Below are 12,131 nucleotides of genomic sequence, written 5' to 3'. Positions count from 1 at the left end.
ATTCTTTGGTAATTTCTGTCTTTTATTCCTTTCAAATATAAATTTGTTTATAATGTACACCAAGTGTTTGTTTAAATGCTTGAGTGAAGTTTTGTTCACATAAATATCAATTTTAGTAGCCAAGCGACCAATGATCAACAAGGGTATAGATTCACACTTTTACCCATGTTGGGTTTATACAATTCCTTCTTGGATTTTGAGTTGTGTTGATTTCACTCATAAAATCCGGTATCTGGTTTGTGCACTACTAGAAAAAAGGCCTTTTACGACGCGCAAAACACGACGCTCTTTGATTTATGTTACGCATTAGAGAGCGACCTTAAAAAAGTGTCATCTCTTCAAAAATTTTAAGGATTTAGGTCGCGCATTACTGAGTGCCCTTAAATTAGTGTCTCATGTAAAAATATTAAAAAAACGGAAGGCACTTGTGCGTCGTATGTGAATGTCGTTTTATATTTTCTTTTAAGAAACGCGCGTCTCGGTGGGAAAATGAAATCCCCAAAATTTTTAAACCCCACCTTCTTCTCCCTCGTCTCCACCCCTCATCCACATCCACTATCTCCAATCCTCATTGCCTCTTCCAGCCTTAAAATATGGCGATGCACCTTCCTTCTCGAAGAATGCTAAATTTACGACCATCATCCGATTATGTGAGCCCAATGAATTGACGTAGACGAAGAAAATTATGGATCAATCGCTTCACATCATGTTTAAGGTTAAGGGTTTGAGATTTCTTCCAAATCAAACCTCACACTAAATGGTTTGATCTCCTCTCTTTTTAGATTGTTCCCTCTACCGATGCCTCCACCTTTACCATCGATGTTGATCTTTGAATTAGCAAGAAGAAGCCCTAGGGCCTCCGCCTTCACCCACGTTCTCACAGTCGATGGTGGAGCTAGAGAGAAAGTTTATGGTGTGTAAAATACAACATTCTTAAACCAGGGGATTCAAATAAATAACATAACCCAAACCCTTTACGGTAATTGGGAGCCAATCAGGGCAAAACGCAACCCTCAGACCACTTTTGCTCTCAAGAAACCTACGGTACGTACAATTTTTCTTTTCTTCCTCTTCCTTTTCTTATCGGTATTCTTTCTCCTCCCTTCCTCTCTGGTGGTCGCCATTGCTGCCTTCTTTGACCAGCCCTACCCTTCCCTTTTCCCCAACCTAGGAGCATCTGTCGACGACTTCTCTGCTTCATCCGTTCAACAGATCGTCGATCACTACCTCTACGATACCATCAACTGCTCCAGACCTATGAACAACATGTCTAAATCTCGCATCTAGATAGTGAAGATAAGGACATGTTGAATATTGAGAGGCAGTTTATGGGCGTGAAGCCCTAAATGTGATTGTGTGTGAAGGAATGGAATTAAGCATTCCTCCCTGTATGATACATTTGTTGCATTATCTGCTTGCCCCTTCCCCTGAACCATGGCCTTCTTCAATCCAAACCAGGTATGAACAGATATCTTTGCGTGTGTATGTGTAATTTGATTCTCTGTGTGTATGTGTAAATGGCCATTTTAACTTGTGTTCATATATACACAAGCAAATTATACATCTTATACATCTTATACATCTACTGTAGGGTCTTGTGGAGATCCCCTACATTGCGGCCCAGACAATATTATATGGCATCACTACATACTTCATGATCAAGTTTCAGAGGACAATTGGTATGATTCATTGATACTTATATATTTACCTTCTTTTGCTGTGAATAAAATACAATTACAAATTACAAATTACAGTGTTAGCTTCAATTATTGTTGTGGTTGGTGCATGGAAGTTTTTTCTCTACCTTGCATTCATGTTTTTAACTTTCACTTACTTTACCTTCTATGGAATGTTGGCTATTGGTCTTGCACCATCTCAACAAATGGCTGATGTTGTTTCTGCTGCTTTTTAATCTTTATGGAACCTCCTTGCTGGTTTTCTTGTCCCAAAACTAGTAACTAACTTCTACCTAATACCAATGTTTTATTTATTTCCTATTTTTTTTACTTTTGTTTTTTGTATGTAGTTAATACCCGGATGGTGGATCTGGTTCTACTACCTATGTCCAATTACATGGACTTTGCAAGGTCTCATCGGGTCTCAACTTGCTGACGTGGAAGAACCCATCATAGGTCCTGGAGGTTTCCAGGGTACAGTGAAAGGCTATTTGAAGAAGCACTTGGCATAGAATCCTGACATAGTTTGTCTTCCTATTTCAACATCTATATATAAATTTTAATTCCCCTTTGTTTTTGTGAATTTTTCCTCTATATGTTCTTATTCTTGACCACATTATTCATATTCAGAGTGCTGCTTCCCGTTTTCCGCTTCAACATCGTTCTTCTTCTTGTTTTCTTTTTCCGTTGAAGCAGAACCACCTTCCTCAGCAAAGTATAGTGTATAAATTTGTAAAAAGTTGGTATATATTGTATAAATTTTGAAAGATTGAGCTCATACTGTCTTGCATTTTAAATAGTGATATGATGCATCATGCATATGGTAAACAAGACAAGGGTATTTTAGACATTTGGGCTTGTAACAAATTAGTTTGTTTTTTTGTGTGTGGCAGGCAACTTCCAAGATTGTTTGATAGATTTAAGAGTGCAGAAGGGTTTTTGTTTGTACAGGATAATATGATTCTCAATTACTGGAACTTGGTCCAAGCAGACAAGAATAAGCTCTGGATAACAGACAAGGTACTAACAATTACTATGTTCGACTTTATTTTATAATAGTGTTTGAATATTAGCCAGATGTCTATAGACTATAGTACCCTTTAAATGACATTGGACAACCCCTATATGGCTTGTTGAGAATTATTAATCAAGAAAAGAAAATGATTTGACCGATTTACCCCTGGTGTACGGTTGAGAAACAAATTCATTTGACAGATTATTTATCTGATTTCCGATTGAAAAGAAAGTGATTTTACCAATTTACCCCTCATGTCCACTTCAACATCCTTCTCCATCTTTTCTTTTTCCGTTGAAGCAGAACCACCTTCCTCAGCCTGCTGCTTCTCTTTCTTCACTTGATCACCGGATTCATCATCGTTAGATTTCTGTATCAAGTGTTTCTAACTGAGAAAAAGGGTTGAGTTCATAGATTCAATGATTGGGGACTCCGAAGACTCACATACAAGATCCAAAAAGCAAAAAAATGCACATTACATCTTGATGAACAGTTTTGTCAATTGTTGTTTGCCGAAAGTGTAGTGGTGAAAGGCCAAATATGCGATTTTACCTAAAAGACTTCCTGCATTACCCATGATTGAAACATGTTAATCACTCCAAGGTGGCTTATGTTGAAGAGCGGGAAGAATCAGTTGATTTACTCACCCTTTTTAGTCGAAGCAGTCAACAGGTTTGACCAGGTAAGCTACCAAAACCAAAAAATAAAGTCACAAACTTCACCACTATAATTGTTATGTGGTGTGATTACAGGAGATATATCGCATGAAGCTTCCAGGACCACCTAATATTGGAGAAGGGAAACCTGAAAATCAAAACCATGTCATGTCTTTTGGATTATTATGTCTGTCTCTAATCTGTACTTCACTTTGACATCTTTTATTGAGTTACTTTCTTTCATGAAATGTGAGCATTTACCGACATGCTATTTCCAGATAAGGGGAGTAGGGGAGAAGCTGAGAAAGCTGACAAGAAAGCTGATGAAAATGATGAAGGCCAACCACTTCCAGGAACTGCTAGACATAGGGAATTTTATCCGGAAGGTGTAGCTAAGGTCCTACAGGTTAGTTTCATCCTTACTTCTTTTTTGATTGTTTTATATATATATATATATATATATATATATATATATATATATATATATGAAAGAGATGAATAAGATAACTCTGAATTCGTTCTGGTTTGTCTGTTTATGTATGTTGTGAAATGTGTTAATGTGGGGTCCTCAAAAGATCCATTTTTTACTTAAGTTTCAGAGTTCGTTGGGCTGTTGGGTAATAAACTGTATGCTTTATGAATCAAATCAATATACCATGAGTAAGCTTATAATAATAATAATAATAATAATAATAATAATAATAATAATAATAATAATAAAGAGCCATTAATAGTTGGAATTTTCTATAAGCCTTTGATGAGTACACAGGTGGGCCCTTTTTTTTTGATGAGTACACAGGTGGAGAATTGCCATCTTCAGACAGCTCCATTAAGGAAGATCTATCAAGCTTGGTTTTTTCTTTTTCTCTTTTTAATTTCTTTTTGTTGTTAATATATTAGTCACTAATTAATATATGCATTCTTATGATGTGTAGACTATACACCTTTTTCTTTATATCAAAGAGAGTCATGGGATCGAGAAGGCTTTTCAATTTCTCAGCAATGTATGGGTTTTAATTAGTACATTGATATCATTGAGGCTTTGTTCTTTTTTTTTTTTAAGATCAAGTGTTGACTGGATAAATGATGTTTAAAAAATATATACAGATACATAAATTACGGGTGGCGTCAGGGGAGGAAGATGCACCTATGCTTCACCATGTGGAAGGGGCATCTGATTGTTGAGGCATGTATTGCAAGAAATTTGAGACTATACTAATGAAGAAGATCATACATAGCTATTCAACTGCTATAACTTTTCCATATATTTTGGAAGGTCCGCATTCTAGAAACAACAAGACAAAAATTGAGTGTACTAATCTTGTTGTATTTTTGCTTGATAACCATTACCCTGAGGTATATAACTACATATCATAGTCCTTTCCATTAATGTGTCACACTCATACCTTATAGGCTTATAGCTGAAGGTTGCTCATCCTTTCCATGATTATGGTGCAGATAAGTGGACAGATAAAAAACCTGCGAATTGTTGCAAATCTAACAGCTGAACAGGATGGTGAACTTAGTCATATAATCAACTGTTTGGAGCATTAGTCTTAAAGAATTATGAAAGGCAAGATGCAACTTTACTTAGTTGGAATTTAATGTACATAGTATTAGATGCAAATTAATATATAGTAATAAATAGAATTGTATGACATTAAATTTATGCAATGGATTCTATTTTTTGTATATGATATTTTATTTTCTATTTTGAAACATTAAATAAAAATTTAATTTGAAAATAAGTAAATCTATAAGAAATATATTGTTTTAAACATTTAAAATTATGATACGCAAAAATGTGTGTCATCTTCATTTATGACATGGCCTTTCTTGACAGAGGCTTTCTTGATACGCATTGCGTGTCATTAACACGCGCGTCGTAAGGTTACGACACGCGAATGCGTGTCGTCTTCCTTTATGACAGGGCCTTCCTTGATACGCATTGCGTGTCGTAAACGCGCGTCGTAATTGAGCGTCGTAAATGAGCGTCGTAAATGCGCGTCGTCTCTCTTTATGACAGGGCCTTCCTTGACACGCATTTGCGCGTCGTCTAAGCCTTTTACGACGCGCAATGAGCGTCGTAAAAGGCTGTTTTTCTAGTAGTGGTGGTTACATACCATGTGTTGTTCACAATTTTTTTTTATGTCCAACAGGTGTTCAATTATCATTTGAGACTATACTAATGAAGAAGATCATACATAGCTATTCAACTGCTATAACTTTTCCATATATTTTGGAAGGTCCGCATTCTAGAAACAACAAGACAAAAATTGAGTGTACTAATCTTGTTGTATTTTTGCTTGATAACCATTACCCTGAGGTATATAACTACATATCATAGTCCTTTCCATTAATGTGTCACACTCATACCTTATAGGCTTATAGCTGAAGGTTGCTCATCCTTTCCATGATTATGGTGCAGATAAGTGGACAGATAAAAAACCTGCGAATTGTTGCAAATCTAACAGCTGAACAGGATGGTGAACTTAGTCATATAATCAACTGTTTGGAGCATTAGTCTTAAAGAATTATGAAAGGCAAGATGCAACTTTACTTAGTTGGAATTTAATGTACATAGTATTAGATGCAAATTAATATATAGTAATAAATAGAATTGTATGACATTAAATTTATGCAATGGATTCTATTTTTTGTATATGATATTTTATTTTCTATTTTGAAACATTAAATAAAAATTTAATTTGAAAATAAGTAAATCTATAAGAAATATATTTTTTTAAACATTTAAAATTATGATACGCAAAAATGTGTGTCATCTTCATTTATGACATGGCCTTTCTTGACAGAGGCTTTCTTGATACGCATTGCGTGTCATTAACACGCGCGTCGTAAGGTTACGACACGCGAATGCGTGTCGTCTTCCTTTATGACAGGGCCTTCCTTGATACGCATTGCGTGTCGTAAACGCGCGTCGTAATTGAGCGTCGTAAATGAGCGTCGTAAATGCGCGTCGTCTATAGACGACGCGCAAAAGCGCGTCGTCTCTCTTTATGACAGGGCCTTCCTTGACACGCATTTGCGCGTCATCTAAGCCTTTTACGACGCGCAATGAGCGTCGTAAAAGGCTGTTTTTCTAGTAGTGGTGGTTACATACCATGTGTTGTTCACAATTTTTTTTTATGTCCAACAGGTGTTCAATTATCATTTGAGACTATACTAATGAAGAAGATCATACATAGCTATTCAACTGCTATAACTTTTCCATATATTTTGGAAGGTCCGCATTCTAGAAACAACAAGACAAAAATTGAGTGTACTAATCTTGTTGTATTTTTGCTTGATAACCATTACCCTGAGGTATATAACTACATATCATAGTCCTTTCCATTAATGTGTCACACTCATACCTTATAGGCTTATAGCTGAAGGTTGCTCATCCTTTCCATGATTATGGTGCAGATAAGTGGACAGATAAAAAACCTGCGAATTGTTGCAAATCTAACAGCTGAACAGGATGGTGAACTTAGTCATATAATCAACTGTTTGGAGCATTAGTCTTAAAGAATTATGAAAGGCAAGATGCAACTTTACTTAGTTGGAATTTAATGTACATAGTATTAGATGCAAATTAATATATAGTAATAAATAGAATTGTATGACATTAAATTTATGCAATGGATTCTATTTTTTGTATATGATATTTTATTTTCTATTTTGAAACATTAAATAAAAATTTAATTTGAAAATAAGTAAATCTATAAGAAATATATTTTTTTAAACATTTAAAATTATGATACGCAAAAATGTGTGTCATCTTCATTTATGACATGGCCTTTCTTGACAGAGGCTTTCTTGATACGCATTGCGTGTCATTAACACGCGCGTCGTAAGGTTACGACACGCGAATGCGTGTCGTCTTCCTTTATGACAGGGCCTTCCTTGATACGCATTGCGTGTCGTAAACGCGCGTCGTAATTGAGCGTCGTAAATGAGCGTTGTAAATGCGCGTCGTCTATAGACGACGCGCAAAAGCGCGTCGTCTCTCTTTATGACAGGGCCTTCCTTGACACGCATTTGCGCGTCGTCTAAGCCTTTTACGACGCGCAATGAGCGTCGTAAAAGGCTGTTTTTCTAGTAGTGGTGGTTACATACCATGTGTTGTTCACAATTTTTTTTTATGTCCAACAGGTGTTCAATTATCATTTGTTATCAGACACAAAGAGCAGGACTAATAAGTTCTTTTGACCCAATTGTATACTTGAAGCTACAATTAGCCCTTCCTTTTTTGTTTTAAAGTGCCCTCTACCCTTTGAATGAATTTATGATTTATCATGTACACCTTCATACCAAAAACCTCATAGTGTTAATCTGCTTGATTGTTCTCCTAACGAATTTAAACCACAAGCCTTTGGTCCCTCATTTTTGCTATCATGTGAGCACTTGTTTTTTTCCTAACAATTTAATAAATAAATAATTAATGATTCAATTTTTAATTTGTATGTTTGTAATGTGAGTGCAGGTCAGCTTTTGGTCAACACCAAAAAAGTTGCTTCACATCAAATCATAAGAGAAAAGTTTTTGGCATTGAATGGTTTGTTGTTATTTATTATAGCATGCCTAAATGTTGAATGGTTTGTTGTTGTTATTTTTGGTGGAGGTTCTTATAATTACCCTGTTACATCACCCAATTCTTGTAAATTTGATAGGTTATTATGCAGATGTAGATCAACGCCTCCAAGTTTATGAGTTTCTGACTTTGGGATCACTTGAAGATCATTTACACGGCTAAATATATGTTAGTATTCTTTAACCATTTTTTTTTAATCCATAAATGTTAGTACCTTTATCAAGTGTTTCCTTTTGGGCTTTCGTATTAGGTTGAATGGATAAAAAAAATGAAAATTACACTAAGGGTTTGGAATGTTGATCATATTTTAGCTTTTGTACAACCATTCTTTATTCTTTATACCAATTTATTTTATGCAGATCATTACCATTGAAAGATCTTGGGTTGCACGTAGACACCAAAGAAGCTGAAGAGTATGTTAAGTGATGTAATCATGTCTTAGTTAGGACATAATTTTTATAGTTTTTAGACGAAATTTATATGTTGACAGAAAGTGTATACAAAATAGTATTGTGTTTGGTGGATTGACTTGAAATAGCAACCTACTTTTCTTATTTATTCAAAATACCAATGTACTTATCATATTTTCGTTTTTACCCCACAATAGCGCCATAATTTCGTTTTTAACCCATAATAGCATCATAATTTTGTATCTCACCCACAATAGCATCATATTTTTGTTTTTCACTCACAATAACATCATAATTTCGTCTTGACACATATTTTCAGTTTTGGCCCATTATGGTCATATACTTTCAGTTTTACCCAAAAATAACCTCATACTTCCGTTTTTTCACAAAATACCGTTGTGCTTTCATTTTTTTCACAAAATACCCTCATACTTTAGTTTTTTCACAAAATATCATCGTACTTCCGTTTTTTTCACAAAATACCCTCATACTTTTGTTTTTTCACAAAATACCATTGTACTTTCATTTTTTTTTCACGAAATACCCTCATATTTTCGTTTTTTCACAAAATACCATTGTACTTTCGTTTTTTTCACAAAATACCATCATACTTTCGTCTTTCACCAAATATCATCGCACTTCTGTTTTTTTTTTTCACAAAATACCCTCATACTTTCGTCTGAAACACATAATGGCAACCAAATTTCAATTATAATCACACAAATCATAAACAATCAACAAATTTCATTCGAAAACATTAAAATTGTTAAGAAGCATCAATAACTTCTAGATTATTCATACACCATTTGTGTCTAAACATGAAAAAGGTGCAGTTAACCAAAAAAATGTCAAGAAGCATCTAGTTTTTCTTTTCCTCACAGAAATAAGACATCTTATCATTATGTCTCTTGCAACGATTCATCTGCCTGATACATGAAAAAAATAAAAAAGTGTTAATATAATTATTAGAGTTATCAATCAATAAAATTAAGTTATTTATATAATTACCTTTCTTTTTGAACAACTAGTAGCATAACGACCCAATCCTTGACAGTAAGAGCATGTTCGTTTTTTAGGGGCTTCCAAAGAAGACTTGATTCTACTTGCAAGTTTAGGACGCCCTTTTGTAGTAGTTGGACCAAGAGGATCACGGACAGATAACTGTGGCATCATATCTACTTGTGAAACTCCCATACAAAAACTTTGAGATGCATTCTCCGAAGACACAGATTTCTTTCGGTTTGCTTGATCATCTAAAAGATTTATCAACATCGAATTGAGTTTTTGTATCTCCGAAGGGGAGTTCCTTGATTGTTCAATTAGTTTAGTAAAATTTGAACGGACACAAAATAATGTGTAGGCACTAACTCCATTTTCATTATTAATTTCTCCAAGTCCGATACTAACACTACCTAATTTGTACCTAACACCAAGTGTCCATCGCGGTAAAATATAATGACTCGGCAGTTCTTGAACATTCTTCTTCTTCATCACATATAAGCTATGCTTGCATAAAATCCCATTTGTCTCATACATAGAACAAGAACATGTGACAATGACTTGATTTAAAGAACGAAAGGTAACAATACGCCAATATTTTTTTATCAACGTCCAATTGCCCAACTTTATATGTGCTTTCTTCTGTAGTTTTTGTTAGGGTATTGTGACTCAAATTGGTAATAGCTTCGGTCCATTCTTTTTTGAAAGTATCAAACATCTTTCTAGTATAACATTGACCAACTTTTGCTTCGATTGGATGCACCGAAGAAAGAACCGGCCTTGAGTTCATAGTCTTGAAGTCTTCATCTTCTTCGGCAGCCCTTCGTGACTCAACTGCTTTGTCGTATTGTACAACAAATTCATTCAGCATGGTTTTCGAGTTAACAAATCCATCAAAAAATGAATTGATACTCTCACTTCGTCCGGTTGTGGTCATACCAGCAAAGAAAATATCCTTCAAGAAGGGTTTAGCCCAATGTATACGTTGGTTATACATGTCACTAATCCAACAATTGCTTTCTAGTTCATACTTAATACACATGTCTTCCCATGTTGCTTCAAATTGTTCAATGGTGTCACTATTTACCCATTTTCTATGCGTTTCTTGAAAATCACTGTAACGGGAAACATAAGATCGAAGGTGCTCAGTTTCATGCTTCCTGATATGCCATGAACAAAAGCGATGTCGAGTATTTGGAAACACTTTTTTTATTGCATTACCCATAGCTTTGTCTTGATCGGTAATAATTGCATTCGGATACTTGTTAAACATATATTTGAGGAAATGTTTAAATAGCCATTCAAATGTCTCTTCCTTTTCATTTTCAAGCAATGCTCCACCAAAAAGGATAGACTATCCATGATGATTCACCCCAGTAAAGGGAGCAAAGGGCATCTTGAATTTGTTAGTCATATAAGTGACATCAAACACAACAACATCTCTAAATTTTGTATATGCATCTCTTGATCTACCATCAGCCCAAAAGATATTTATAGGATACTCATCATCAGACAAATCCACGACAAAATACTGGTCACTGTCAACTAATGTTTTATCTTGAAAATGTTTTATAAGTCCATAGAACTCATTTCCTCTATGTTGTTTTCGATGCTCATATAAGACATCAGCACATTGCTTTGAAGTAACATCAGCTATATTTGAGGTTTTCATTGTATTAACTGCCTTTTTAATCTGAGAAGGTTTCAACCCTGCTTGACCAAATTGCACCATAAGAGATTTACCTTCTATTGAACGGTGAAAATTGCTATGAGATCGATGCTTGATTACCTTCGTTGGTGTCATGGTCAATTCATGATTGTGTGTGTCATTAAATAAGTCCACCAACCATTTTCCATCCTCCTGTCTTGTAATTCGAAGCTTTGCTTGACATCCAGTTCTAACATCTCTACGACGTTTTTTCTCATTTCCACTTGAATCATTGTTGTCTACCCGTTTGAAACCTTCTTTGCAGCATACATAATACTTCCGATAAGGCTCATTTGTTCTTGTGTTTTTAACCGTATCATCTTTACGTATACCAAAACCATGTAAAAAGGAATAATCGTTATAAAATGTATATGCTTCGTCGGGCGTATCGAAAACCTTTCCCAGTATCCTTTCAACATTATCTCCATCTTCGTCAAATTCAATGTTCACATCGAAATCGTTATGTGCTTCAGATTCATATGTTTCTTCCATGAAATCATTTGTGTCAACATTTTTATTTACCGGGAGGGACATCTTAGGCAGTAGAATCGAGCGGTGCCGTTCATTGACTACATACGAGTTTATGAATAAATGAAATATATACGGTTCTATAGCCAGATCAGTTGCTTCGGTTTCAAACATCATGGCCTTCTCCATTCTTTCTTGCTGCAAAGCATATAAATAAAACAATGTGTTATTCATCACACATAACCAATTTTATTATTTTTTTAAGTTAATATATGGATCCAAATAATTTGTGGATACATGTGCATATAATGTATCAATGATTAGTTAAAAAAAATGTTTGTATGTTTAATTTATAAGACCTTCTAATTGTTTAAAAAAAATTAATAAAGTTGTCATCAAATGTAATATTACACAGAAACTGTCATCGACTTCTCCTTGTTTTTTTTCCATTGATTTAATTCATTAGTCGGAATAGGAATACTACAGATACATTTAAATGGTCAAATAAAAAATGAAAAAAAAAATGCTAAAAGCAAGCAGCTAGCACTAACGAAAGCACAATGTAACAAGAGAAAGTTACAGATAAACAAAACTTGAACAATACA

The 12,131-nt window shown here is 34.7% G+C and overlaps 1 protein-coding gene across 1 annotated transcript; it reads right to left on the bottom strand.

Moving 5' to 3' along the window:
- Nucleotides 1-10,704: 10,704 nt before the first annotated feature.
- On the bottom strand, nt 10,705-11,592 carry LOC145064587 (protein FAR1-RELATED SEQUENCE 5-like). The gene has a single exon (XM_079012006.1). It carries the CDS (start codon nt 11,590-11,592, stop codon nt 10,705-10,707), a length of 888 nt encoding a protein of 295 aa, XP_078868132.1.
- Between the last annotated feature and the right edge of the window lie 539 nt (nt 11,593-12,131).

The sequence above is a fragment of the Lactuca serriola genome, chromosome 7 (assembly GCF_051521515.1).
Source record: "Lactuca serriola cultivar US96UC23 chromosome 7, Lser_US96UC23_V15, whole genome shotgun sequence".
In the NCBI taxonomy this organism is placed as follows: Eukaryota; Viridiplantae; Streptophyta; class Magnoliopsida; order Asterales; family Asteraceae; genus Lactuca; species Lactuca serriola.
Note: the sequence above shows the minus strand (reverse complement) of the source record. Positions and strands in the feature narration are given on the sequence as shown.